This window comes from Narcine bancroftii, chromosome 7 (genome assembly GCF_036971445.1).
Source record: "Narcine bancroftii isolate sNarBan1 chromosome 7, sNarBan1.hap1, whole genome shotgun sequence".
NCBI classification, from domain to species: Eukaryota; Metazoa; Chordata; class Chondrichthyes; order Torpediniformes; family Narcinidae; genus Narcine; species Narcine bancroftii.
Window position 1 is genome coordinate 203,124,832 of NC_091475.1, and position 26,419 is coordinate 203,151,250.

Consider the following 26,419-nt stretch of genomic DNA (forward strand, 5'->3'; position numbering starts at 1 on the left):
ACCCCAAAGGAACAGACGTCATTTTCATAGCCACCAGGTATTACCTTTGCTGAGGGATGATTAATCCAAGTGCACCAACCCCGGGGCCACTGATGACAAAGGCTGAGGGAGATCAGGTGAACGCCAGATAAATTTAGATCGCGGGCTGGAGGTTGCCCAACCCTGAACTAAACTTTCTCTACCTCCCACTCATAACCCTCCATTTTTCTTCAGATCGCTAAATGTGATACTGTCCAGAATCTGACAGCATGTCAGCCTGCCAAGCAGTGGAAATGAAGCTGAGATGTATAAACCATGCTGTGAATTACACTTCAATGTGTCACAGGATAAGTTTTTGTACCTCATTTCAATTTGTGCATTGTGGATGTACCCTACCCATAATGTGCAACAGTATACTGACAACCCCCATGTTACAGCAGTTCAGGTAATGGAAAGTCACCCTTGTTAAATTGACAAATTATTATGAAGAAATCTGATCAATCGGGTCCTCTATAAGCAAAAAATCTGGTAAGCAATTTGCTGCAAAAGCTAAATTGTCATTGACCATTTCTTTTATTCGTTTGTGTGAGTTTTAGAAATATCAGAGTAGAATTTGTTCTCAATCTGTTCTAAATAGGTGAGAGGCAGCCCACAGTTTGCTGCTTTCCATTTTCCGAGTTTACTTCCATTGACATTCATAATGCTTTCAATCAAGCACAAGACAAATTTCTGTTCCACTCTCAAATTGCACGGAAATCTGGGTAGTTGCAGTTCTGCCACATTAACTAAAAACAAATGGCACCTTGAACTAATCTCCCATGAAAACAACCCATAATGCTGTGTTCATTGGGCCATCATATCATTCTATGACTGAACACAATTATCAATCTGGATGCTGCAGTTTATAAAGTAAAATTACCAAGTGTTCTGCCGTCTGACCTATAGCCCAACTGTGCTCTCTCATAAATAGGACTATATCACTGTGGGGCATAAATATTAGCTGTTACAGTATCTAACGTCCCAGTTGTTGCTGCAAAGTCAAATTATTTGCAGATCCACAAAAATATATTACTTCACTTTAGAAACAAATCGGTCGATAAAGAGAACTATAAATATTATACAAACTTTAGACAAGCTTTACACGTGGAAACTGCCAAAACTTGGTGAGCTATGAAATTTTGCTGTGTTAATTGGGCTCTCGTCATTGCATGGCCAGACCCAACTATCAAACTTGGTCCTGCAGACTAAAAAGTAAATTACAAAGTGTGGTTCTTCCTTGCTTAAGAATCACTCAACTGAAATGACACACCAGGTTACATGCCAATAACGTCTACAAAAAACAAGTTAGAACCAGTGCGAACAAACGAAGGATTGCTAGAGACATTGAAAGGCCTGCATGACCCACAGCATGCATGGGTAGAAATATTCAGTCAGCATTTTGGGTCTGAACCCTTTATCAAGACTTGGGGTTTTTTTTTTGCATTTCAGGAAGCACAAAAGTTGTAATATCATTTATTAATTCCAGATATAGATGGGTACAATATAATTTTATGCACCAATTATACCGTACACTGCAAATATTACAGTTTAAAATCTGAAATTCTGGATTTATGTTTTCGGTGTGGTATAGAGGTTGGAATATTTAAACATTCAACTTGGCTATGCATGAAAGTAAAATCCTTTTGGTATGGCTTGGCAGAAATGTTGACAAAAATTATAGAAGTGGATTTTCCATGGGAACCAGACCTGTATTTATTGAGTGATCTTGTGATTATTGGCACAAAACTACCTACACGTCAAATCTAGTTCGTGAGGATTTCACTAGTGGTAGCCAGGAGATGTATCACTGTTACATAGAAGTACGACTCTCCCCAACTTATTACTTGCTGGGATATGGGAATGCAAAATTGTGCCCCCCCCCACCCCCCAAAAAAGATGACATAATCTTAGAAAGAAATATGACGTGTTTGTTAAAATATGGCAACCTTATTTGAATCATACTGCCTGAAGGATATAATCGACTTCCTTGAAAAGGTTTATATTAGTTAGGTTAATAGCGTTGAATTCCTGAAGATCAAGATATGGACTAATTAATGAAAGCAGCTCAAACACCCCCACCCCCCACCCTTTTTAATGTAAGCAGTTGGAAGGGGTGGGGGGGGGGAGAAGAGAGAAGAGCGATTTGGGCAATCATATAAGACTCTGTAATTAAAAGAAAACTTTTTATATAAAGAATGTAATAATGTTCTATACGAGTCTTGGAAAAATTAAAATATTCAAAAAAAACCCCACTGTGCAATGCATCTATCATTTCCTTAAATGTTCAATTACTGATATTTCTCACATGATACCAAGATTTAAATATTAACTACAATATTTTTGAATCAAAAAGGACTTCAATTTGCAAATAAATTCCAAAGACGGTTTTAATGATCATCAGAATCATAAAATAAAAGTTTCAAAATCCAGTTAAAAATAAGTTTAAAACTCTGAAGGAAGTTTTGCTGAATGTTAGCAGACAATTATCACTGAATTGAATAGGTCATTTAGCATATAGAGCATTAAATAAGATTTCCTACCAAGAGATGTGATATCTTACTTATTGGCCTGATTACAACACAACAAAAACTCTAGAATATTACTTCTATATTAATTGGATAAGATAAAATGATATAAACAGGGGACTTTCTGGAGTTCCAATACCCAAACAAGAATATGATTGCGCTGGGAACAATTTTTAACAACTTAATTATACAAACTGAACTGCATTTGTTCTTAAAGGAATTCTTGTACATTGGCGGTTGGGTCAATGAAACTGGATGCTCTGGTCATACGTCTGGTTGACTTTCTATCCTGTATCTGCCTATGCTTCCATTTTTGGCTCCCAGAACACAACATTCCATACTTTTATATTTTTCTTTGTTCTCTTTGGCTTGGCTTCGCGGACGAAGATTTATGGAGGGGGTAAAAGTCCACGTCAGCTGCAGGCTCGTTTGTGGCTGACAAGTCCGATGCGGGACAGGCAGACATTATATTTATAATGTAATGTAATCTTTTTACATTACTTAAATTGCAGGAATGGGAGGAAAATTGGCCAAAGAATCTGATGGAGAGTCATTAAATATTAATTATTTACCTCCCCAGTCAATGCTTAGTTTTTAATTCAATTTTATTTGTCACAAAATACCAAGGGCAGTGAAAAGGGTTCTTCTGCAAATAGACTGACAGGTTATCTCTAGCATTGACTATAGCCATGTAAAGAGCAGAATTTACTGAGTGTAGTATTAGAATGGAAAGGAAGATCATGGGCAGAATGTAATAAAGTAGCAGTTGTACATTTACTTGGTTCTGTTGTGTTTTCTGCTGTTTGCTTTCTTACTGCACAGGCTGACTTTAACAATAGCATTCAATGGATCCAGAAATTATTTCCAAGTTCCTTTCCATCTCTGCTCTTGGCTGTCATTCCATTTATTGACCGTCATTTGAAGAACTTACAGATATCAGTCTTAAAACACCAATTCACACCTGGAAGCACTTAGACTAGTCTTATGGTTCAACTAAAAGTAGCTTTTCAGGTTCATCTTTTCTGTACAATTCATAATACTACTTCTCTCCAGGGAGATATCCAAGACATCTCCTACTTGGTGCAAGATGCTAGGTTTTGCCAATATTTCATTATTATGGACTCCTTTCAAACTAGCTTTAGCTAAACACAATGAAGAGAAAGATCCATGATAGACCCTTGATGCAGCTTTTTCCACAAAGAAGTTTGTCCCTATCTGGAATGAGCTGCCAGAGGAAATGTTAGAAGGGCTCAGGAAGATATAGACCAATGGTTTTTAAACTCACAATCCCTATGCCATAAGTGTTCTGTGATTAGTCAGGGATTGCTTAAGGTGGTATGTGAGTGGGAGAGAAGGTTAAGAACCATTGCTCTAGACCCAATTGTTACTGAAATATTTTGCTTGAGAACAATTGCCAATGGCTCATTTCCTTTGGAGTTAGGAAAGCGTGCATATAACAAGTCAATAAGGTAGAGATTAAAATAGTGGTTTTCAAACTTTTCCTTTCCACTCACATCCCACTTTAGATAATCTCTTACTAATCACAGAGCACTTATGCCATAGGGAATGCTTAAGGTGGAATGTGAGTTTGATATAGACCAAATGCAGGGAAATGGAACAATCCAGAATGGCAACTTTGCCTGTATATTGTTCTATGCTGTATTACTAGCTTTGAGAATTTTTGGATTGTCTGCTCAAATTTAATATTTCCCTTATTTCATGGTAATTAGAACTGCATAGAAATTTCAAATTTTGTTTTATTCTGCAGTGCTAGCTTTTTGCCCAATGTGGTATAGGTTTATTGATTGACATTCTGCATGGAATAAACATTTGCAGCAATTTCTTGCAAGATCCAAGCTTTATTCAACATTTTATTTATTTTTCTTTTCAATATTTAAAGTTTTGCACATGTTTGGATTAAATTCCATTGTCTACAGTTCAGACTGCAGCTCTTGCTTATAAATGGCAAAATTAAAAGTAGATGCAAATAATATTTAAAATTCATTTTGAAGTATCAGGCCATTGCTCCCAATTTGGAACAATTTTGTCCGAAACCCTTGGGACCAGATACTTTTCAGAATTCAAAATTTTTCAGATAACAGAATAATAGTTAAGGTGGTACATTAAGTAAATGCGCTGATTTCAGATTCACGCAAAACAAAGACACACTCCAACTAGCAGCAGGGGCGTATCTAGGGTGTGGCAACCACGTGAAATGGAAGGCGCCACTTGAAGGAGTGGTGGCTCCCTTGCCCTGGCTGAGCTCCACTGCTCCAGACATACAAGGAATGCTCACCACGCTGGGTACACTCGTCCTAGCATTTTCTCTCAATTATACGTCGCCAAATACAACGTGGTGGCCACTAATGCCAGCTCTCGTGAGACCTCCTTGCTACCGTTTATTTTGACGCATTGGGCACCCCTGCCATAGGTGCTATTTTGTGCAGATACACCCCTGATTAAAAGGATCTCTGGATGGGGTTAGGGGAGGTTACAGTGATGCTGGATGGGGGTGTGTGTGTGTGTGTGTGTGTGTGTGTGTGTGTGTGTGTGTGTGTGTGTGTGTGTGTGTGTGTGTGTGTGTGTGTGTGTGTGTGTGCGCAAAGGTGCTGGATGGGTGGGGTAGGGGGTTGTAAATGAAGTGAGATGAAGATAGACCATAAAATTTTTAGCACTGAGACACGGCGCTGGATGGCAGTGGGTCGCATTGAGTCACATTTGGCGCCAAACACAAGCTTTGGTGTGTAGATTACATCCATGGGAAAAAAGGTTTGACTTTTGGAGGTTTCAGTTTTCAGAATTTTGGATAAAATTAAATGTATCTGTACTGGTGAGAAAGGAAAGGGTTAACAGCTAGTGATAGGTCAGCTAGGTTTTGTAGCATTCTAGTAAGATGGGCACGGCAATTCAAAAGGACCAATTAGCACGACGACTAACTATAGGAATTTACTCTGAACCAATCAATGAAGAGGACTGATAAGAGGCGTCAATCATCTGTAGCGATGGAATTTATACTTAGTAGCAATTGCTTTGGGTAAGAATGTATTGTGTGAACTTTTGATTGGGCCAAATGTAACTCCGCCCATGTTCGAACCAGACAAAGGAAAAGCTTTGAAATACGAGGTGTTTTTCTCTGCCAGCTTTCACAGAGAGAGCACCACTGTGAGATTCTGTGCAGATAACTCACAATTCTGCAGAATGAAAGAGTGTGACCAGGATGAAAATTTGGGTAATGCCATCTCATCGAGTCCACTGAAAGAACCGGAATCCACACTGGGTTTAAATTGACGGCCAGAAATAGGCTGGATGTGAACAACAAGGCAAAGGTTTGTGGCGTTTTCAAGATGCTTTCTTCAAATAGGACTAATGGACTTAAATATCTTAGCGATTACATTCCTCACTGAAAAGCGAGACACTTGTACTTCTAGTTCATCTCAGTTCAGCAGCTTCAAATAAAACTAGAAAACAGAAATTTAACAATCAAGTTCGTCTATCGTCATGTGCACTAGTTCTATGGGAAAATTTGTTTTGCATTTGTGTGCATGCTTACCTTCATATTACCTAATCGCCTTGTCCGGTCCACAACCAGAAGCTTTTTTATCAGATCCCTGAAACATAAAATAACATGCTCGTATTACGACATAGATAGCAATGGATTTCAAATATTTCATGTGAATATGTAAAACCAATGAACTAAATTTGATGAAATACCCAGAGGATAATATTAGCAATAAATAAATAGTAAAAATCATTGATTATTTAATCTTACACAAAATAGTTTGCTGGCAGTTGAGAGCCATTACATCTTTTGAACACATCAGTTTCCATCATTATTCCAAGGTAGATGAATAATAAAATATGTAAGTCAAAAAGGCATCTGAATAAAATGATGACTGAGGCAAAGAAACTCGAAGCCTGAAGATCATTTCAAGGAGCTAAACTCCCAGGGCAGCAGATATTGAAATTTATACCATAAAAGTAGATTGCATGTCAGTCATCCTGTTCTCTTCTGAACACTGAGCAGCACCACACAGGAAGAGGTAATTCGGTCCACAATACGTTTATCAACAATGATGCCAAATTAAATTAATTCCATCTCCCTGCTCTTGACCCATGGCTTTCTATTCCCTGCTGCTCATGTTTTTAATTTAAAAAAAATTTGAGATACAGCATGGTAACAGGCCCTTCTGGCCTACGACCCTGTGCCACTTAAATACCCTAATTAACCTACAACCCCTGTACATTTTTTTCTTGAAAGGTGAGAGGAAACCTATTCAGACATGGGGAGAATGTACAAACTCGTTTCAGACAGAGCCGGATTCGAAACTACGTCATTGGAACTGTAATAGCGGTGTGCTAACTGCTATGCTAACCGTAATTGCATAAATGTCTTTTCAATATCATTATTGAATCTTCCTCTGCCAAAACCCCAGCACCTACCATTATATGTAGAAAGAACATACTTCGCACATCTCCATTCATTCCCCCCCCCCAATCCTAAAGTGATACCTTCTTGCATTTAATGTTTCCAACCTGAGCAAAAGGCCATCACTTATTTTCTTTTCTTCCACTTTCCTTGTTTATTCATGTCATTGAGATGGTGTTTCAAATCTTGGTGAGACAAAAATTGACTCATTTTGTGAAGATTGGAGGAAGTAATGATGGTAGCAAAGAGGAAGTAAAATGTTGAAGAACATTTCCAGAGTATACTCATGTTTGTAAGAAACTCAATGACATCCCACCCGATTTCTTAAATATTAAATTAATGTAATCTATCTTGAGCTAGATCCCTTAAGGAGAATGCGCGAGTTGATAAGGTGGTTGAGAAGGTCTACGGTGTGCTGGCCTTCATTAGTTGGGGGATTGGGTTCAAGAGTCATGAGATAATGTTGCAGCTCTATAAAAGGGTAAAGACTACACTTGAAATACAGTGTTCAGTTCCGGTTGCCACTTTACAGGAAGGATTCGGAAATTTATCAGGATGTTGCTGGAATTGGAGAACGTGTCTTATAGCCCAAGGCTAACAGAGCCAGAGCTTTTCTCTTTGGAGCGAAGAAAGATGAATGAGGACTTGATGGAGGTCTTCAAGATTATGAGTGGACAGCCAACACAATTTTTCCTGAGGCGACAGTAGCAAATATTCAGAGAACATCTGTTTAAGGTGAAGTGAGGAAAGTTTAGGGGAGATGTCAGGGGTAAGTTTTTCTTAATTTAAACAGAGAGTAGTGGGTGCCTGGAATGCATTTCCAGAGGTGGTGGTGGAGGATGGTCCAATAGGGAGATTTAGACCATAGGTCTATCGAGTCTGCCCCACCATTCAATCATGAACTGAACCATGTTCTCACTCAGCTCCACTCTCCGGCGTCTCCTCCATAAACTTTTGATGCCCTGGCTAATCAAAAACCTATTAATCTCTTCAACACACCTGATGACATGGCCTCCTCAACCACATGTGGCAACAAATTCCACAGATTCAGCACTCTCTGGTGAAAGAAATTGTTCCGCACCTCTGTCCTAGTGGACACCCATCAGTCATGAAGATGTGACCTCTTGTCCTACACTGGACTCTTAATCAGGCACATAGATGCAAGGAAAGGTTTAGATTGTTGAATAGGCTTTATAGAGGTCAACATAAGATCATGGGCCGAAGGGCCTGGACCGTGCTGTAATGTTCCCACTTCCTGTTGCAATTAAAATGGACACTTAATTCTATCAAGGACTTTCAGGATTAGGCAAGGTGCTCCTTATATGAAGCAATCTGACCATGCTGCATTAATAAACCTGGTAAATCTTACTGTATATATCATTATGATTTATTTTGTTAAATAACTCCACATTCAGTGTCCATTTTCTGTAGCAATTTACATACCAACACAAACTCTCCAGGTGTCTGAGAACAGCCTACCCACTCATAATTATCTTGCAGTATTCTACTGTCAAACTTACTTTACATAGAAATCGAGGTGTTTTGGAAAATCCAATTTTCCAGCAAGAATCTTCTGATAAATTCCAAAAGGATTGTCATCAAAAAATGGTGGATAACTGTAAAGAGAAAAAAACCCCACAATGACTGGATTACCATATATATTAGATAAAATAATAAATTATGGTCATTTTAGTTAATACTGTTGTTGGTGTATTTTATGGAGCTGTATGGCTGACCATAGCGCCTTTGGAAGACTACACAAAAGAGTCTGGAAAAACAACCAACTGAAAAACCTCACAAAGATAAGCGTATACAGAGCCGTTGTCATACCCACACTCCTGTTCGGCTCCGAATCATGGGTCCTCTACCGGCACCACCTACGGCTCCTAGAACGCTTCCACCAGCGTTGTCTCCGCTCCATCCTCAACATCCATTGGAGCGCTTACATCCCTAACGTCGAAGTACTCGAGATGGCAGAGGTCGACAGCATCGAGTCCACGCTGCTGAAGATCCAGCTGCGCTGGATGGATCACGTCTCCAGAATGGAGGACCATCGCCTTCCCAAGATCGTGTTATATGGCGAGCTCTCCACTGGCCACCGTGACAGAGGTGCACCAAAGAAAAGGTACAAGGACTGCCTAAAGAAATCTCTTGGTGCCTGCCACATTGACCACCGCCAGTGGGCTGATAACGCCTCAAACCGTGCATCTTGGCGCCTCACAGTTTGGCGGGCAGCAACCCTCCTTTGAAGAAGACCGCAGAGCCCACCTCACTGACAAAAGGCAAAGGAGGAAAAACCCAACACCCAACCCCAACCAACCAATTTTCCCCTGCAACCGCTGCAATCGTGTCTGCCTGTCCCGCATCGGACTTGTCAGCCACAAACGAGCCTGCAGCTGACGTGGACTTTTTACCCCCTCCATAAATCTTCGTCCGCGAAGCCAAGCCAAAGACAATGGCTGACCACCTCTAGTACAGGGACACCAATACCCCTGAACACAGAGCCCTCAAAAAGGTAATGAAAACAGTCCCAGGGCATCACACGCAAAATCCTCACCATTATTAAGAATATCTACAGGGAACCCTGCTGTTGGAGCAGCATCCACACCACCTAGCACACGCTCTGTCCTCAATGTTGCTATCAGGAAAGAGGTATAGGTTCCACAAAACTTGCACCACTAGGTTCAGGGACAGCATCAGATTCCTCAACAACAAACTCGATCAGGGTCTCATTTAAGGCCTCTTGCTTGTACACTTTATTGATTTTTTTCAAAATTCTCTCTACATTGCAGACTTTGTTTACATTTATTATCTGTTTACAGTTATTTGTTTACATGCATGTGCTGTGTACAGTTTTTTTGCATGACCAATAAGTGGTAATTCTGCCTCACCCACCGGAATAAAAATCTCAGGGTTGTATGTGATATCATGTATGTACTCTGACAATAAATCTAAACCTACCCACAGTGGAAAAAAGCCTATCTACATTTACTTGGTCTATCTCCCTCAATTTTAAATCCCTCTATCAAGTCTCCCTTCACTCTTGCAATTTCTACACTAGCCTCCCTCAAGGTCTAAGGGAATGTCTTGACAGGTTCTGGGGATTTATTCATCCTTATTTGCTTTAACACAGTAAGCATTTCCTCCCCTTTAATCTGTATAGGTTGTATGACCGTGCTGTTTGTTTTCCTTACTTCCCACGACTCTGTGCCTGTTTCCTGAGTGAATACTGATGAAAAATAACACAAGATTTTCTCCATCTCTTTTGGCTCCATACAAAGCTGACCACTCTGATCTTAAAGGGACAAATTTTGTCCCTTAGTATCCCAAAGCATTCCTCTATCTTCACTTAGCCTTCATGATTTATTTCTTGAGGTTTGTCTTACATTTTTTTAAAATGCAGCTCAAGTACTTCATTTGCTCCATGTTGCCTATACTTGCTATACATCTCTTCTTCTGAATCAGATCCCCAATATCCCTCAAAAAGCAAGGTTCCCTGTGCCTGGTAACCTTGTCTTTAATCCTGACAAGAAAAGACAAACACTGTACTTTCAAAATTTCACCTTTGAAGGTCTTTCATTTATCTCGCACATCCTTGCCCCAAAATAAACATCCCAAACCACTCATTTTAGACCCTTTCTGATTTCCTCAAAATTCACTTTTCTCCCAGTTGGAATCTGAACCCGAGGCCCAGTCGAATTCTTCTCTATAATCAACTTGAAACTAATGGCATACTTCTGTTACTTGTCCTGTCTCGTTCCCTAATAAGAGATCCAGTTTGCACCCTCTCAACTTGGTACCTCTATGTACTGATTTAGAAAACTTTCTTGACACATTTGACAAACTCCAAGCCATCCAGCCCTTTTACAGTATGGGAGTCCCAGACAATATCTGGAAAATTAAAATCTTCTACTATCATGACCTGATGTTTCCTGCAGATGTCTGCTATCCCTCTACAGATTTGCTCCTCCAATTCTCATTGACTATTGGGCACTCTATCATGAGTGCCCTTCACATTCCTCAGCGCCACCCATATATCCTCAGTGGACGAGCCTTCTGGTCTGTCCTGCCTGAGCACAGCTGTGATATTTTCCCTGATGAGCAAAGTCACTCCACCCCCTTTCATACTCACTGTCCTATCATGTCTAAAGCAATGGAAGCCCGTAACATTGAGCTGGCAGACCTGCCCCTCCTGACACCAAGTTTCACTAATTGCCACACTTATAATTTCCACGTGCCAATCCCTATATGCCAAACAAATAATTTTTCATCCATGGCATTCTGTACCTTTAAACCTTTTTTAAATGTTGTCAAGCAAAATTAAGCATTTCATTTTAAATTACATCAAGAATTTTAACGTGAGCAAAGGCTCAGTGAACACCTGGGCAAGTACGCAGTGTAAACTGTACAAATTGTACATTTAGTTAAAATTCACGACTGGAGAAAGGATAAGAACATAAGGAGAATCTGCAGGAGTAGACCAGCTGCCTCTTGATGCAGCTCATCATTCAGTAAGATCACGGCTGATCTGGCTGTGGACTCAGCTCCACTTACCTACCTGCTCCCCACAGACCTCAATTCCCCTCTCTTTCAAAACTTTATCTATCCGTGTTTTATATTCAACATTCCATTATGTAATAGTAGAGAACATAATATTACACAAAATTACCTTCTGTCTGCAGTAAGGCAGACAAAGAGATTTGCCATTAGTGTCGCCTGGTACTCCTTATAACAGGAGAGAAAGAGAAGCAAAAGAGAGTCCCTTCATTGATACTGTGTCCTTGGATTTGACCCACAGCCTCTACAGCTGTACAATCACCTGTTCCATCTATCGGCAGCCCAAGTTCCCGATCCAAACCTCAGATACGATCAGGAAGCCTTCAATGCCCAAGAACCTTTTTTTTTCCCCTTAGCACTCTCTCGAACCCTGGCTCCGACACCTGTTTTGAATGAGCCAGTCCCCAGCAGCCTGAAGCCTGTGTGGATCTCTCAGCCACAGAGCCCCTCACTGGCCACTGCTGTGGTCACCACCCCTGCATATTCATCTCCTCTGCTTCTCCTTCTCAACAGTGGGTGGGGGAATCTTCCTGTTTCTGGTGCCCTGCCTGCTATTCCCCGAGTCTGCAAACCCTCTTGGCTCCTGCTGTGCACAAGTGCCTCCAACTTGAGTACAGACCTTCGCGGTTGCATTATTTTACTTACAAATGCTATCACCTCTGTAAACAGACCGTTTAAATCATGTACGGAGCTGCCGGCATTAGGAACGGGTGGTTGAACACTTCGGAGCCTCCGCACTCTCCTCATGTTCACATCAGTGGCAAAGCTGTTTTTTTTTCTTTTTTACACAGAGGACGGTGGATTATGAAATAAACTACCAAAGGAGATTAAAGCAGTTACTACTGCAATGTTCAAAATCAGAATTTATTGTCATGAACACGTCACAAAATTGTTGGTTTTGTGGCAGCATTACAGGTGCAAAAATTGCTATAACTTATATTTTTTAATTAAATAAATTAGTGCAACATGAGAGAAGCTATGATTTATTCCATTCAGAAATCTGATGGAGGACAGGAAGGTGTTTTTGTACCATTGGACGTTTAAGATGTCTATATGGATAGAATAAGTTAAGCGGGATATGGGCCAAATTTATGAAGTCGAGATTAACGTAGGTGGGACATTTTGGTTGGCATGGGCAAGTTGGGCTGAACCTGATTACACACTGCCTGACCAAATGCATTCAATGAGGCAGTCTCTCCTGCTTCCTTGGGCAGAGAATTCCACAGTACTCTCAGAGAGAAGCAGTTCCTCCTTATATCAGTTTTAAACCTAATCCCCCTGAATCTTGAGGTTATGACTCCTAGTTCTAGACTCCAGTCCCAGTGGAAAACCTCCTTGTTTCAATCTTACCTCTTCCTTCCATAATTGTCTATGTCTGTACAATATCTCTCTAAACTCCAATGAGCATAGTCCAGGTTACTCAATCTCCTCTCATAAGCCCTCAAATTCTGAAAAAAAAACCTGATGAACCTCCTCTACATTGCCTCCAAAGCCAGTACCTCCTTTCTCAAGGGGATTGAAACTGCATTTCAGCATTACCTAATCAGTACTCCAAACAGTTGCAGCAGAACTTGCCTCTCTTAAATGGAGTCTCTCAAGTAATGAAGGCGAACACTCCATTTGCCTTCTTGGTTGCACCTGCAAATTAATGTTTTGTGATTCATGCAAAATTACTCCCAGTTCTACCTGCACAAGACAGTAACTAATCCACAAGGATCAGAAAATGCAGTCTTTGAGTTTGAAATCAAAAATAACTTACAATGTGGTGATGAAATCAAGAGAAAACACCAAAGCTGCCACTAACAAGATCAGTGCAGTACCTCAACAAAAAAATTCTTATCCAGGATCACATGAACAGGAGGAAATTACTACTTTTCCAAATGATAGTTTTAAGGCATACATGATCAAATTAGTTGTTATTAATCAGAACTGTGGCATTAACAATGATGTTTCTTTATCACATATTATAATTCAACATTTAAGATCCAAACATCTAAAATTTTCCACTGAGGTTTACTTCGATTTGAAGCTAAAACTTTGAAGATATCCAAAATTGATAATAATTTTAGCAGATTCCAATTCTATATGTATAGTATTTTCCTGCTTGCTGTAATTTATTGTCAAAATGACCAGGTTCTTTCCTATAATATGTCATTAATGACCTCTGGAAATAAAAGAAAACTATTACGCCTTACCATATAACCATTTACGGAGCGGAAACAGGCCATGTTGGCCTTTCAAGTCCGCACCGGTTCACTGATTTTGTGCGCCCTCTTCAGGCATTGATCCCGGTAGATCTTCATCAAAATTCAATTATTATGTTATAAAGTGCAATATTACACAAAATTCACTTCATTCAGACATAAAACAGAGATACATTAGCAGAAAGTTAAATGAAGTGCTTCCTTCCGCTTTAGTCCCATTTGCGCCCATTCTATCCATAACCCCTCTAATTCCCTCCCATCCATGTAGTTATCTAAATGTTTCTTGAAGGAAGCTAATGCCTCCACTACGTTGTCTGGCAGCTTGTTCCATATGCTGAACACCCAAAGTAGAATATCCTGGCTTTCACTGGTAATCAATTGATCTTGGCTGCCACCCAGTATAATTGGGTCGAAATAAACTGTACTTACAAAATGAGTGAGTGAAAAATTAAATATTAGTCACCATAATTTTTCACACCTCTCATTTAAATATGCTTGCACATGGATGCTAGATAAGGCTCTACTGACCTAACATTTACACTCTTACTAACCTAGGCCTGGATATGATTCCTGAATTTTTGGGCAAAGTACCAAAGGCCCTCAACACAACTGAATTACAGTACAACTCTGATCCAAAATGGTCGGGACTGGGACTATTTCAGATAAACAGATTTTTTTCTTGGAGAACTGGTCAATTTTTTTAAGAACAGCCCAGTAGCAACAGCAAATCACTTGTAACAGAGTTTAAACAACAACAAACAACAAGGCAAGGCTTTTTAAGTATTAAAATAATGTTTAATTCTCACCAATAAAAAAAAATACTGGCTACCGCCAACCACCAACACCTCCCCAATGCGGCCCCACTTATGCTGGGAGCCTGAGCTTCCCGCTGCTGCCATCGCCGCCGGGAGCCCAAGCTTCCCGCTGCTGCGGCCGCCAGGAGCTCAACATCCTCGGTCGGTTTGACTCCTGAAAAATTTCAGATTTCTGATTTGTTTCGGATATCCTCATTTATTCAAATTTTTAAAAAAAATTCAAATGAATGAGAATTTTGGAGAATCCGATTTTGGATCACTGGAGTTATACTGTATATTGAACATGTGCCAGTGACTTTATTAAAAACTGGCAAAGCAAATTGATGTATAATTAGGGATGTTTTAGTGAGTATTTTGGGGGCAATTCAAAAATGTATAAATCTGAAATGAAGAGAACTGAATGTCCAAAACCACTTCCAAAAACACAAAGCTTTACGACAGCTGGTCAACTGCAAATTCTTTCGAGTTAATGCTGAGAAGCACCAATCACATGACCATAACATAGCAAGATATATTGATTACAAATTAAGACAAGAACTTTAAGGAAGCAGCAGAAAGCAGTCTCCAGAAGTTAACCAAATTTACAACATTTGGAGAACAAGCAGACTTTTCAAATTTCAGAAGTTGAAAAGTCCTTTTGGGCCTAATGGCCTACATTCCAGATTTTGAAGGGAGTTGTTTAAGAGATGGGCAGAGGTCCAAGAGGATTGGAAATTTTATCATTATTTGAGAAAGGAGCAAGACAGAAAGCAAGAAACTGTCTGTTAGTTTAACATGGGTCATTATTGAGAGAATCATGGCAAGATGTTTAAAAAATAATCAAATGCGAGTCGATGTGATTTTATGAAAAGGAAAATGTGCTGCATAAATTTGCTGGAGATGTGATTTAACAAAGAGGATGTTTGCAGGGAGAAAAAAAATTGCAATGTGACCTTATGGAAATACAAGATTCTGAGGGGTACAGACAGGGTGAAAGGTGAGAGGTCTTTTCTTCCACAGGATGTATCGACAAGTAGGAGTGAATGGTTTCAGAATACGGAGCCACCCATTTCAGAGAGTAGAGGAGGCTCATGAATCTTCGCACATCTCCATTATGAACATTCAAATTATAAAGGAGTTGAGGGAAACATTTTTAAGCTATTATAGTATTACTAGCTCTGTTCTTGCTTCTCATGTTGAAATAGACATCGGTGAACAATGGAAAGAACAGGAGATTGGAAGGACAATAGACAATAGAATAGACAATAGACAATAGGAGCTGGTTGTTATTTCAGAATTCTAAAATTCTAATAAATAAGAGATCTTGCCTTGATCTGTGAGGTTTGTCAGGTGCATTCTCTACAACAGGACATGGTAAAAATTACATAAAAATGCAGAACTATTTTAACAATTATATCTTATTAAAACACCATTACTTTATTAGCAATATTGCCTTGTGGGTTTTAAATATACACTTTCATTTAAACATTTTCTATTATTTCTCTTACCAGAATAACAGGGTAAATGAAGAATGCCTCATCCCAACTATGGGAATACCCAACAGCAAATATAAAAGAAAAACAATCTCGACAAAAAGATGTTTAGCCATATCGTTGTACAGCTTCTCAAGAACGACCATAATTGGGACTGAATGATCGGTCCTATTTCAGAATAGAGCAAATCAGAATTTTGCCAATGTGCGTGGTGCACCAAGGTCTTAAATCAAACATTTTAATCAAATATTTTTTTCCCCATCGCAGATTTGACAAACTATAACAGGGATACAGGGCATGTAAGAGCCAAAATGTGCACATTTACCTTGTTAGTCGACATTCCAGGGTTTATAGGCTGGGTGTGGCCATTCAGATCCCTGCGCACATGCGTGAGTCTTTGGCTGGCACATATGGGGTGGGTTCACCTATTGGAGTTTGGTTTGCGCATGCACGGTGGGATTGAGTATTGGAAATAGCGCATGCTTGATGGCTTCATGAATTGGAGTTTGTTTGGCGCATATGCGAGTGTTAAGGGCACTAATTCGTCATCATTAGGGGGCTTAACAAGCCCATTGCACATGTGCATAGGAATCAAGATGGCCACGCCAGGTGGACCCCAGAACAATGACTAACAAGGTAAGTATGCACATTTTGTCTCTTACAGGTCCTGTATCCCTGTTATAGTTTATAAACTACTGTACAACAGCAAAAGTTTTATTATTTTTATTTTAAAAATAGGCCGTATGTGCAGATGGACACAAGTTGAATAGGTCGCAAGTTGGAGAGTAGATGCATTTCTGCAGGGTAACTGTTAAAATAACTCCTGAATTCGGTTTTGCCAAGCAGCATCAATGGAAAAGAAATGGAACCTTAACAAAATTATGAACAAGTAAAGAAGTCTGCTGTAAATTCTCCACCAGGACCTACCCTGAAAGCATTTCAAACATCAGCACACCTAATGCCCACCAGTCAACAGCTCTTCCGTGGCCTTTACTTTGGATGACCTCTGGTGCAAGGTATTCTGGAGTTCCACAAAGTGTCCAAGTTCTAGAAAGGGCAAAAAAGATAAATTATTTTGATAAGAGAGAATAAAAAAAAATGGTTTTGTCAGAAAAAAAAATAAAAATACCGATTGCAATTAACTCAGTATTTATGGAATTCTACAGCATGGAAACAGGCCATTCGGCCCAACATACATGCCTATCAAGCTAGCTTCCCTTTGCCTGAATTCTACCCACATCCCTCTCTCTCTCTCTCTCTCTCTCTCACACACACACTGCTCCTTATCTGAAAGCCCTACTGCTTGATGCAGAATTTCCTGTTTAGCTCCCTCTAAATCTGTCTATTAAACGTTTCAAATATCCCCACCTCCACCACTTTCTCTGGTAGAACACTCCAAATGCCCATCACCCTCTCTGTGAATATGATGTCATTCAGGTCCTCTTCAAATCAGCTATAATCTAAATATGAAATCTTAAATTATAAATTTAAAAACTGAATTTATTTTTTTAATACACTTAACGAAGAAGGTTTGGAAAAAAATTGAGAAACTCACGGCGCAATCTCAAGCCACTCATAAAAAAATTTAAATTACTGTAGATGGGGTTCAATGCTTAGGTACTTGCACTGATTTTTGTACTGAAGCATAGAGTAGACAGACATGGTACAAGACAATGGACTGCTACTGCCTGTCCCCTCTCTGACATTGACCCCTGACAATAAAGTTGAATGGAGAGCACCGCAATTCTCAGTGAAGCTGATGACACTCCCTGATCATCTTCAATGCACCTGCAATGCCTTTGGTGGATTGAGGAAATGGATATTTAACAATCAAGATCTAATTCAAAACACCTCTGGGACCTGAGGGTCTCCACAAGCAACATCAAATCATTAAAAAGATCCCAAGAACACTACTACTGCAAAAATCCTACAATTCTACTGGAAGGATTCGAGATCCAGTATCAATCAGGCAAATATCCCAGCTTTGAAGCCCCAGTGACATGGCCAGCACGGTTAGTGCGGCACTATTACAGCGGTAGCGATCTGTATTCGAATCTGGCGACGTCTAAGGAGTTTCTACCTTCTTCCCGTGATTTGCATGGGTTTCCCCCGGGTGCTCCGGTTTTGTCCCACCCTCCAAAACATAGAGTTGTAGGTTAATTGGGCAGCATGGATTTCAATGGCTGGAATCTGCTTTTACTGTATTGTAAATAAAATGTTAAATTTACACTTAGCTCCATGGATTTTACCTTTCAGAAAAATCTGTATTTTTAAATTAGTTAAAATTTTCAACTTAAAAGAATTAATAGCTCAGAGAGGTCAGGAAAAGCTAACCAGTCCTAAACTATGATCAGAATGGTGTATAGCACAGACCTTTTCACATTATTCAATAGTGATACTTGAATGCAGTGTGCAAAAACATTAAAAAATGCAAATTTTAGTCCAAATTTGATGTCATGCAAAATAAAATATTGTTCATTTGTTAGTCATTGAATAAATGCAATATTATTCTAAAATACAGAGCTAATACAGGAACCAAGATTTCTGCTTATGTTTTCTGGGAGGGCAGAATATATTAATGATAGAAAATATAATCTGATTCAGATTATGAACATTTTTATTAAGAAATTTAGTCATACAGCACGGTAACAGGCCACTTCGGCCTACGAGTCTGTCCCGCTCAATTTCTACCCAATTAACCTATACCTCCGGTATGTTTTGAACGATGAGAGGAAACCGGTGCCCCCAGAGAAATTCCACGCAAACATGTGGAGAACATACAAATTCCTTACAAACAGCGCGGGTCTCGAACCCTGATCCGATCCTAATCATTATCAGATAAACAAAACTAAGCACAACGAGTTTGTTTTAATACATGAATATAAATGAGGCTGTTTTATTACAAGAAATATTGACAAGGGATCTTGGTGAATGGTTTGTCAAAAAAAAAAAATCATATATTTGGGCTATCCAAGGATAATCAATGATGAAAACCTGAACACATAGGAGAACACACTCAGAATCAGAACTGAGCTCGTTATGTTGTTAATTGGGTAGATATCAGCTAAATCATGTCCCAGGCATTTAAAATTTGATGAAGGATTTCAGCCCAAGACATCAATGCTTCACACAGATGCTGTGAGACCCACTAAACTGCATTACCCTTCTGTTGCCGCCTCCGACAAACTCCCCTGCTCCCCTCCACCATCTCTGCTATTATGCATAACTGCTTCAGGTACCAGGCAAAGTTGATCTGAACATTCTGCCATCTTTCCAGGTATAAATATAATCAGGTTCTGAGCACAGTAGATTTTTTAATCATCATAAATTTTTCAATAATTTTTTACCAGCTTAAATGGAGCTAGGATGATGCTCAAATGCTGCATGCATGTTTAAATTCGTCCCTGGCACCAAGAGCAATTTTAAGCTGAAAATCTACTACAATATCTAAAACTGGGAATAAGCAAGTTTTATAACTATGTACAGCATGCTCATGACTCAACTCTAAACAATCTTCATGACATATCACCATCTGCTGTAAAAATAAGCAAAGTGCATGTGCAATTCGGAATTTCCTATTAGGGAACGAGACAGGACAGGTAATCAAAGTATTTGCAAGAGAACACTTTGGATCCAGTGATCATATTGCCATGAATTTCAAGATAGTTATGCATAAGGATAAGGTCTGTCCTCGATTTGTGATACTAATTGGAGAAAGGGCAATTTTGAGGAAATGAGAAAGGATCTGGAAAACATGGATTGGGATAAGTTGTTTTCTGGTAAGGAAGTGCTAGGTGAGTGGAAGGCCTTCAAACACAAAATTCTGAGAGTACAGAGTTTGTTCCTGTCAGGATTAAAGGCAAAGTTACCAGGCATCAGGAACTTTGGATTGTTGAGGGATATGAGGATCTGTTTTAGAAGAAGAGAGGTGCATAGTAGGGTCCAGGCAACAAGGAATGAACAAGATACTTGAGGAGCAGGTGAGGAACAGGTTATTCCCTGGAGCATAGAAGAGAAAAGGGGAGGGGGGGGGGGGGTACTTGATAGTGGTGTACAAAATTACAAGGGGTATGGATAGAGTAAATGTAAGTAAACTTTTTCCACTGAGGTCAGGCAATGGCTAAAAGGAGATATGAAGCTGCTTTGGCAGGCAAAGTAAAAAATAAATCCAAAAGGTTTTTATAGGTACATTAAAAGTAAAAGAATAGTGAGGGATAAAATTGGACCCCGTGAAGATGAGGGCGGTAGGCTCTGTGAGAAGCTGGAGGAGAAGGATGAAATTTTAAACTATTTTTTTTTCTTCTTTATTCACTAAGGAAAAGTGAGGAGGTAGAGTTGGCTAAATTGAAAAAGATTAAGGTGGATAAATCTCCAGGTCCTGACAAAATATTCCCTTGGACCCTGATTGAGGTTAGTGAACAAATAGTGGGGGCGTTGACAGAAATAATTAAAATGTCACTGGCCGTGGGGGAAGTGCCAGAGTATGGAGGATGGCTCATGCTGTTCCACTGTTCAAAAAAAGGTTCCAAAAGTAGACCTGGTAATTATAGTCTGACGTTGGAGCTGGGTAAATTAATGGAAAGTGTTCTTAAAGATGGTATATACAACTGTTTGGAAAGGCAGGGATTGATTCGAAGTCATCAGCCTGGTTTTGTACGTGGTAGATCATGTCTAACAAATCTTGTATAGAGTTTTGCGAGGAAATTACTAAAAAGGTTGATGAGGGGAAATCGGTGGCTGTTGTCTATTGGATTTTAGGAAGGCTTTTGATAAGATTCCCCATAAAAGGTTGGTTAGGATGGTGGAAGCATTAGGTATTAATGATGAAGTAGTGAGATGGATTCAGCATTGATTGGATGAGAGATGCCAGAGAGTATTGGTGGAAAATTGTTTGTCGAATTGGAGGCCGGTGTCAAGTGGAGTACCTCAGGGATCGGTACTGGGTCCACTACTGTCTGTCATATATATTAACAATCTAGATGAAAGGGTAGCAAATTGGATGAGTAAATTTGCAGATGATACAAAGTTTGACGGTGTTGTGGACGGTAAGGAAGATTATCAAAGCTTACAGGGTGACATAGGACAGATAGAAGAGTGGACTGAAAAATGGCAGATGGGAGTTTAATACTGATAAATGTGAGGTGCTACATTTTGGTAGGACTAATAAAAAATAGGACATGCACGTTAAATGTTAGTTGTGAACTCTTCAATGTAAATATATTTTTTTCCATCGTGCATTGTACGTCAACAACATATACCCCACTGAGTGAATGGCTTTATCTCAAAAATTCATCAGTTGATTGATCACAAATCAAGGGAGCACTGTAAGTGGGAGCTTGCTGTGAGATATGATATGAAAATTCATTGTCATATAAATGTACAATTTACTGATGCAATGAATATCTTGCTGCAGTTTTCCAGTGCACCAGCACAAAGTATAATTAAGAAGCCATGAAGAGAAAAGATGATATAGAAAGAAAAGAAAAATAATTCACATTTGGCCAGTAGTGCAAAAAGTACATTATCAATGATGCAAAGGTTGGGGGTGTTGTGGACAGCGAGGAAGATTATCAAAGCTTACAGGGTGATATAGGACAGTTAAAAGAGTGGGCTGAAAGGTGGCAGATGGAGTTTAATACTGATAAATGTGAGGTGCTGCATTTTGGTAGGACTAATGAAAATAGGACATGCATGTTAGAGAGAATTGAGGAGTGCAGTGGAACAAAGGGATTTAGGATAGGGTGGTAAATAAGGCATTTAGTATGTTGGCTTTCATAAATCAGAGTATAGAACACAGGAGTTGGGATGTTACGTTGAAATTGTATAAGGCATTGGTGAGGCCAAATTTGGAATATTGTGTGCAGTTTTGGTTGCCGAATTACAGGAAGGATATAAACATTATAGAGAGAATGCAGAGGAGATTTACGAGAATGTTGCTGGGGTTTCAGAGTTTGAGTTACAGGGAAGGGTTGAGCAGGCTGGGACTTTATTGTCTGGAGCGTAGAAGGTTGAGAGGTGTTCAAAATTATAAGGGGGAACAGATACAATCAATGTGGATAGGCTTTTTCCACAGAGTGGGGGAGATTCAAACAAGAGTGCATGGATTGAGATTAAAAGGGGAAAAGTTTAAGGGAAACATAAGGGGAAATTTCTTCACGCAGAGGGTGGTGGGGGGATGGAATGAACTTCCGGCAGTGGTGGTAGAAGTGAGATCGATGTTAATATTCAAGGATAGGTTGTATAGGTATAGGGATGGGAGAGGTGTGGAAGGGATAGGCCAAATGTGAGTCAGTGGGACTAGGTGTGAGATGATGTTCGGCATGTACTAGTTGGGCCAAACTGCCCTGTTTCTGTGCTGTAAATGGTTATATGATTAACTAGTCAAGAGGAAGAAGGAAACATACATTAGATATAGGAAGCAGGAAATAGGAAGGGTTCATGAGAAGTATACGGTAGCCAGCAAGGAGCTTAAGAATGAACTTAGGATAGCCCAAAGGAGGCATGTAGAGTTAAGGAAAACCCCAAGGTGTTCCATGCATATGTGAAAATCAGAAGGATGACAAGAATGAAGGTGGTGCTGCTAAAGGATAAAGGAGGCAACAAGTGCCTGGAGGCAGAGAAGGTTGGGGAGGTCATAAATGAATACTTTGCTTCAATATTAATGAGAGAAAAGGACCCTAACCACAGTGAGATCGAAATTGAACAGGCCTGTGTGCTGGACAATGAGGAGATTAAAGAAGCAGAAGCTTTGGATCTTCTTAAAAACATCAAGATTGATAAATCCCCAGGGCCAAGATGCAATATACCCCCGGCTACTCTGGGATCTGGGGCAGTAGCTATGATCTTTAAATCTTCTTTGGCCACAGGGGAGGAGCTGGAAGACTGAAGAATGGAAAATATAGTCCTCTTGTTTAAAAAATATGTAGGGAGAATCCTGGGAATTATAGATCGGAAAGTCTTACGTCAGTGGCGTGCAAACTATTGGAGAGGATTCTTATGCATAGGATCTATCAGCATTTGGAGAAGTGCAGTCTACTCAAGGATAGTCAGCATGGCTTTGTGAAGGGAAGGTCATGCTTCATGGGTCTAATTGAATTTTTGAGGATGTAACAAAATAAATTGATGAAGGTAGGGAGGTAGATGTGGTCTACATGGATTACAGCAAGGCATTTGACAATCAACACACATCTACTAGCTGAAATGTACCATTTGATATAGAATTTCTGACATTCCCATCAACACATGAATTAGCCTCTCAAAAGGTAAAATGGAATGGATTCTAATGTTTGTGTTGATGAAAGGAGCCTGAAGAAAACTGAGGTCCTCCATCAGCCAGCTCCCCACCATGACTACCAGCCCCCTCACATCTCCATTGGGCACACAGAACTCAAAATGGTCAACCAGTTTACCTACCTCGGCTGCACCATTTCATCTGATGCAAGGATCGACAAAGAGATAGACAACAGACTCGCCAAGGAAACTAGCGCCTTTGGAAGACTACACAAAAGAGTCTGGAAAAACAACCACCTGAAGAAACACACAAAGATCAGCATTTACAGAGCCGTTGTCACACCCACGCTCCTGTTCGGCTCCGAATCATGGGTCCTCTACCGGCATCACCTATGGCTCCTAGAACGCTTCCATCAGCGCCGTCTCCGCTCCATCCTCAACATTTATTGGAATGACTTCATCACCAACTGCGCCTTCCCAAGATCGTGTTCTATGGCGAGCTCTCCACTGGCCACCGAGACAGAGGTGCATCAAAGAAGAGGTACAAGGACTGCCTAAAGAAATCTCTTGGTGCCTGCCACATTGACCACCGCCAGTGGGCTGATCTCGCCTTCAACCGTGCATCTTGGCGCCTCACAGTTCGGCGGGCAGCAACCTCCTTTGAAGAAGACCGCAGAGCCCACCTCACTGACAAAAGACAAAGGAGGAAAAACCCAACACCCACCCCCAACCCACCAATTTTCCCTTGCAACCGCTGCAACCGTGCCTGCCTGTCCCACATCGGACTAGTCAGTCACCAACGAGCCTGCAGCAGACGTGGACATGCCCCTCCATAAATCTTCATCCGCGAAGCCAAGCCAAGGAAAGAAAGAAGAATTTTATTCATGGGATGCAAAAAATAAATATTATAATAAAAACAAAAACTTCAAGTCACACTTTCCCTTGGTCAAATGTTTGAATTCACTTTAAAATGCAAGATAAATCATTCAAAAATAGTGGGCCTGGAACACAGCCTTTCCATCTTTCAACACAAACGATGTTGCAGCAGAAATGGAAGCAGGGTATGTGGGATCTCAGAATGAAGATACCTTCATCTTACTACCTCACTGAATGTTATTTAAGACGAGTGCAACAAATAGAAATGATGGAAAATATACCAGAATGTGCTAAAATTAGATCGTATAATGGGGGAAAAAATTCATACAAAAATTCGGGGAAAAAATACAGGTTTCTGGCATTTCGGATATAACTGATAGGAGACTAGTTTTTTGGTTGAAAAGTGAAATGATGTTTCAAGGAAAAAAAAAGACCCTTGCTATATTCCTTGTGTACTTGTGACTGTGTTGCCAAATACTGCTCTAACTCCATCCACAACTTTAATGATATTACTGCCATAGAAGGCTGGACCTCACACATGATGAGACAGAGTACTGAAAGGAGATACAAAATACAGTGGCATGGTGTCAGGACAACAAACCTTCCCTCATTGTTAGTAAAACAAAGGAGTTGGTCGTCGATTTCAGGAAGTGTGGTGAAGCATATATGCTTCGAAGGTGGGGATGTAGAGAATTCCAAGTTTTTAAAATTATAAATTTCATGAACAATATGTCCAGGTCTACAGCCATGGAACCACATTTCCTCGGAAGCCAAAGGAAGAAGGACATGTCCCAAAGTATCTGACCAACTTTTAAATTAAATTTACATTTTAAATTTTACACCAATCTATCTCTTCACCAATGTATCACAGCCAAGTGCTCTGCCAAGACTAAAAATGTGCAAGTTATATGAAGAAGAAACTGTAGACAGCTGCGATGCTGATCAATAAGGCGGTGTTCTAATCTTTTTGTCACGATGAAGACTTGGCTGAAATTGAACGCCAGCACCTCTTCTTTCTCAGGAGTTTGCGGAGGTTTGGCAAATTTCTATAGATGTGTGATGGAAAGTGCGCTGACTGGCTGCATCATGGTCTGGTCTGGGAACAGCAATACCCCTGAGTGTAAAACCTTCCAAAAGGTAGTGAGCACAGCCCAGGGCATTACAGGCGAAGCTCTCCCCACTATTGAGTACATCTATAGGGAACGCTGCCAATAGAGGGCAGCAGCAATCATCAGACCCACACCACCCAGCACACGCTTTGTTCTCATTGCTACCATCCAGAAAGAGGTATAGGTGCCACAAGACTCACATCACCAGGTTCAGGAAAGCTGCTATCCCTCTACCATCATACTCTTCAATGACAAATTCAATCAGGGACAAATTTAAGGACTTTTACTTGAGAAACTTATTGATTTTCTTTGCTCTCTCTCTCTGCATTGCACAGTTTGTTTACATTCATTATCTATTTACAATTCTTTTGATTGTTTATCTGTTCACGCTGTGTGCATTTTTTTTTGCACTACCAATTAGTGGTAATTCTGCCATGCCCGCAGGAAAAAGGAATCTCAGGATTGTAGGTGATGTCATGTACGTATTGACAATAAATCTGATCTGAATTCTGAATGACCTTCCACATTCCTTTTTTTTTAAATGAATCATTGTTCTTCAGCGACTCGTGTCAACTCTGCCACTGAAATTACAAAGAGGTCCAGTTATAATTCAGATTAGGGATGAATTATATCAGAATTCTACTTTGGCCTCATCTGTTGATGCATGGATGCAATAGTCTTCAGAATAAGCAAGTTCAACAAAGAAGCTTCATGCAATAACTTGCGGCAGCCAGCAGGTGGTGGACCTTTACCAAGAAGGGATAAAATCACTTCAGGATGGTAACTTCGACCATCTGGGTAACCCAGTACCGTAAATTCAAAAAAAAATACAGTAGAAAAAGAATCAGTGTTTCGTGGTATAAGGTAAAACATCATGAGATGGGAATGTGTAGGGAGTTACCCTGTACAGGGCAGTAACAAGAAGGGGAGGTGTCCTTGTACTCCTGTTAGGTAAAACATCATGAGATGGGAATGTACAGGGCTGTAACAAGATGTGAATGCATCCTTGTACTTACAAGATAAGAGAGACATTGATGGATTGAGAGGCAGGAAGCTAGCAGGGAAAGGATAGCAACAGTTTTAGTCATTGGACAAGTAATGATATGATGATGTTCTAAACATGTATCCAAGGGTATAAAAAATCACCATTTTGCTGATAACGGCAGAATGCATTCTCCGACTAACAT

At 40.0% G+C, this 26,419-nt stretch overlaps 1 protein-coding gene across 5 annotated transcripts in view; it reads right to left on the minus strand.

Moving 5' to 3' along the window:
* prkx (protein kinase X-linked) overlaps positions 1–26,419 on the minus strand; it is a 185,041-nt gene that overhangs the window by 24,523 nt on the left and 134,099 nt on the right. For all 5 annotated transcript variants that reach the window (XM_069892057.1, XM_069892056.1, XM_069892055.1 and 2 more), the window contains exons 4-6: positions 16,945–17,064; positions 8,490–8,585; positions 6,094–6,151 (exon numbers count right to left, since the gene is read on the minus strand). In XM_069892057.1, coding sequence (XP_069748158.1) covers positions 6,094–6,151; positions 8,490–8,585; positions 16,945–17,064 — 274 coding nt within the window. The remainder of the gene's footprint in view (positions 1–6,093; positions 6,152–8,489; positions 8,586–16,944; positions 17,065–26,419) is intronic.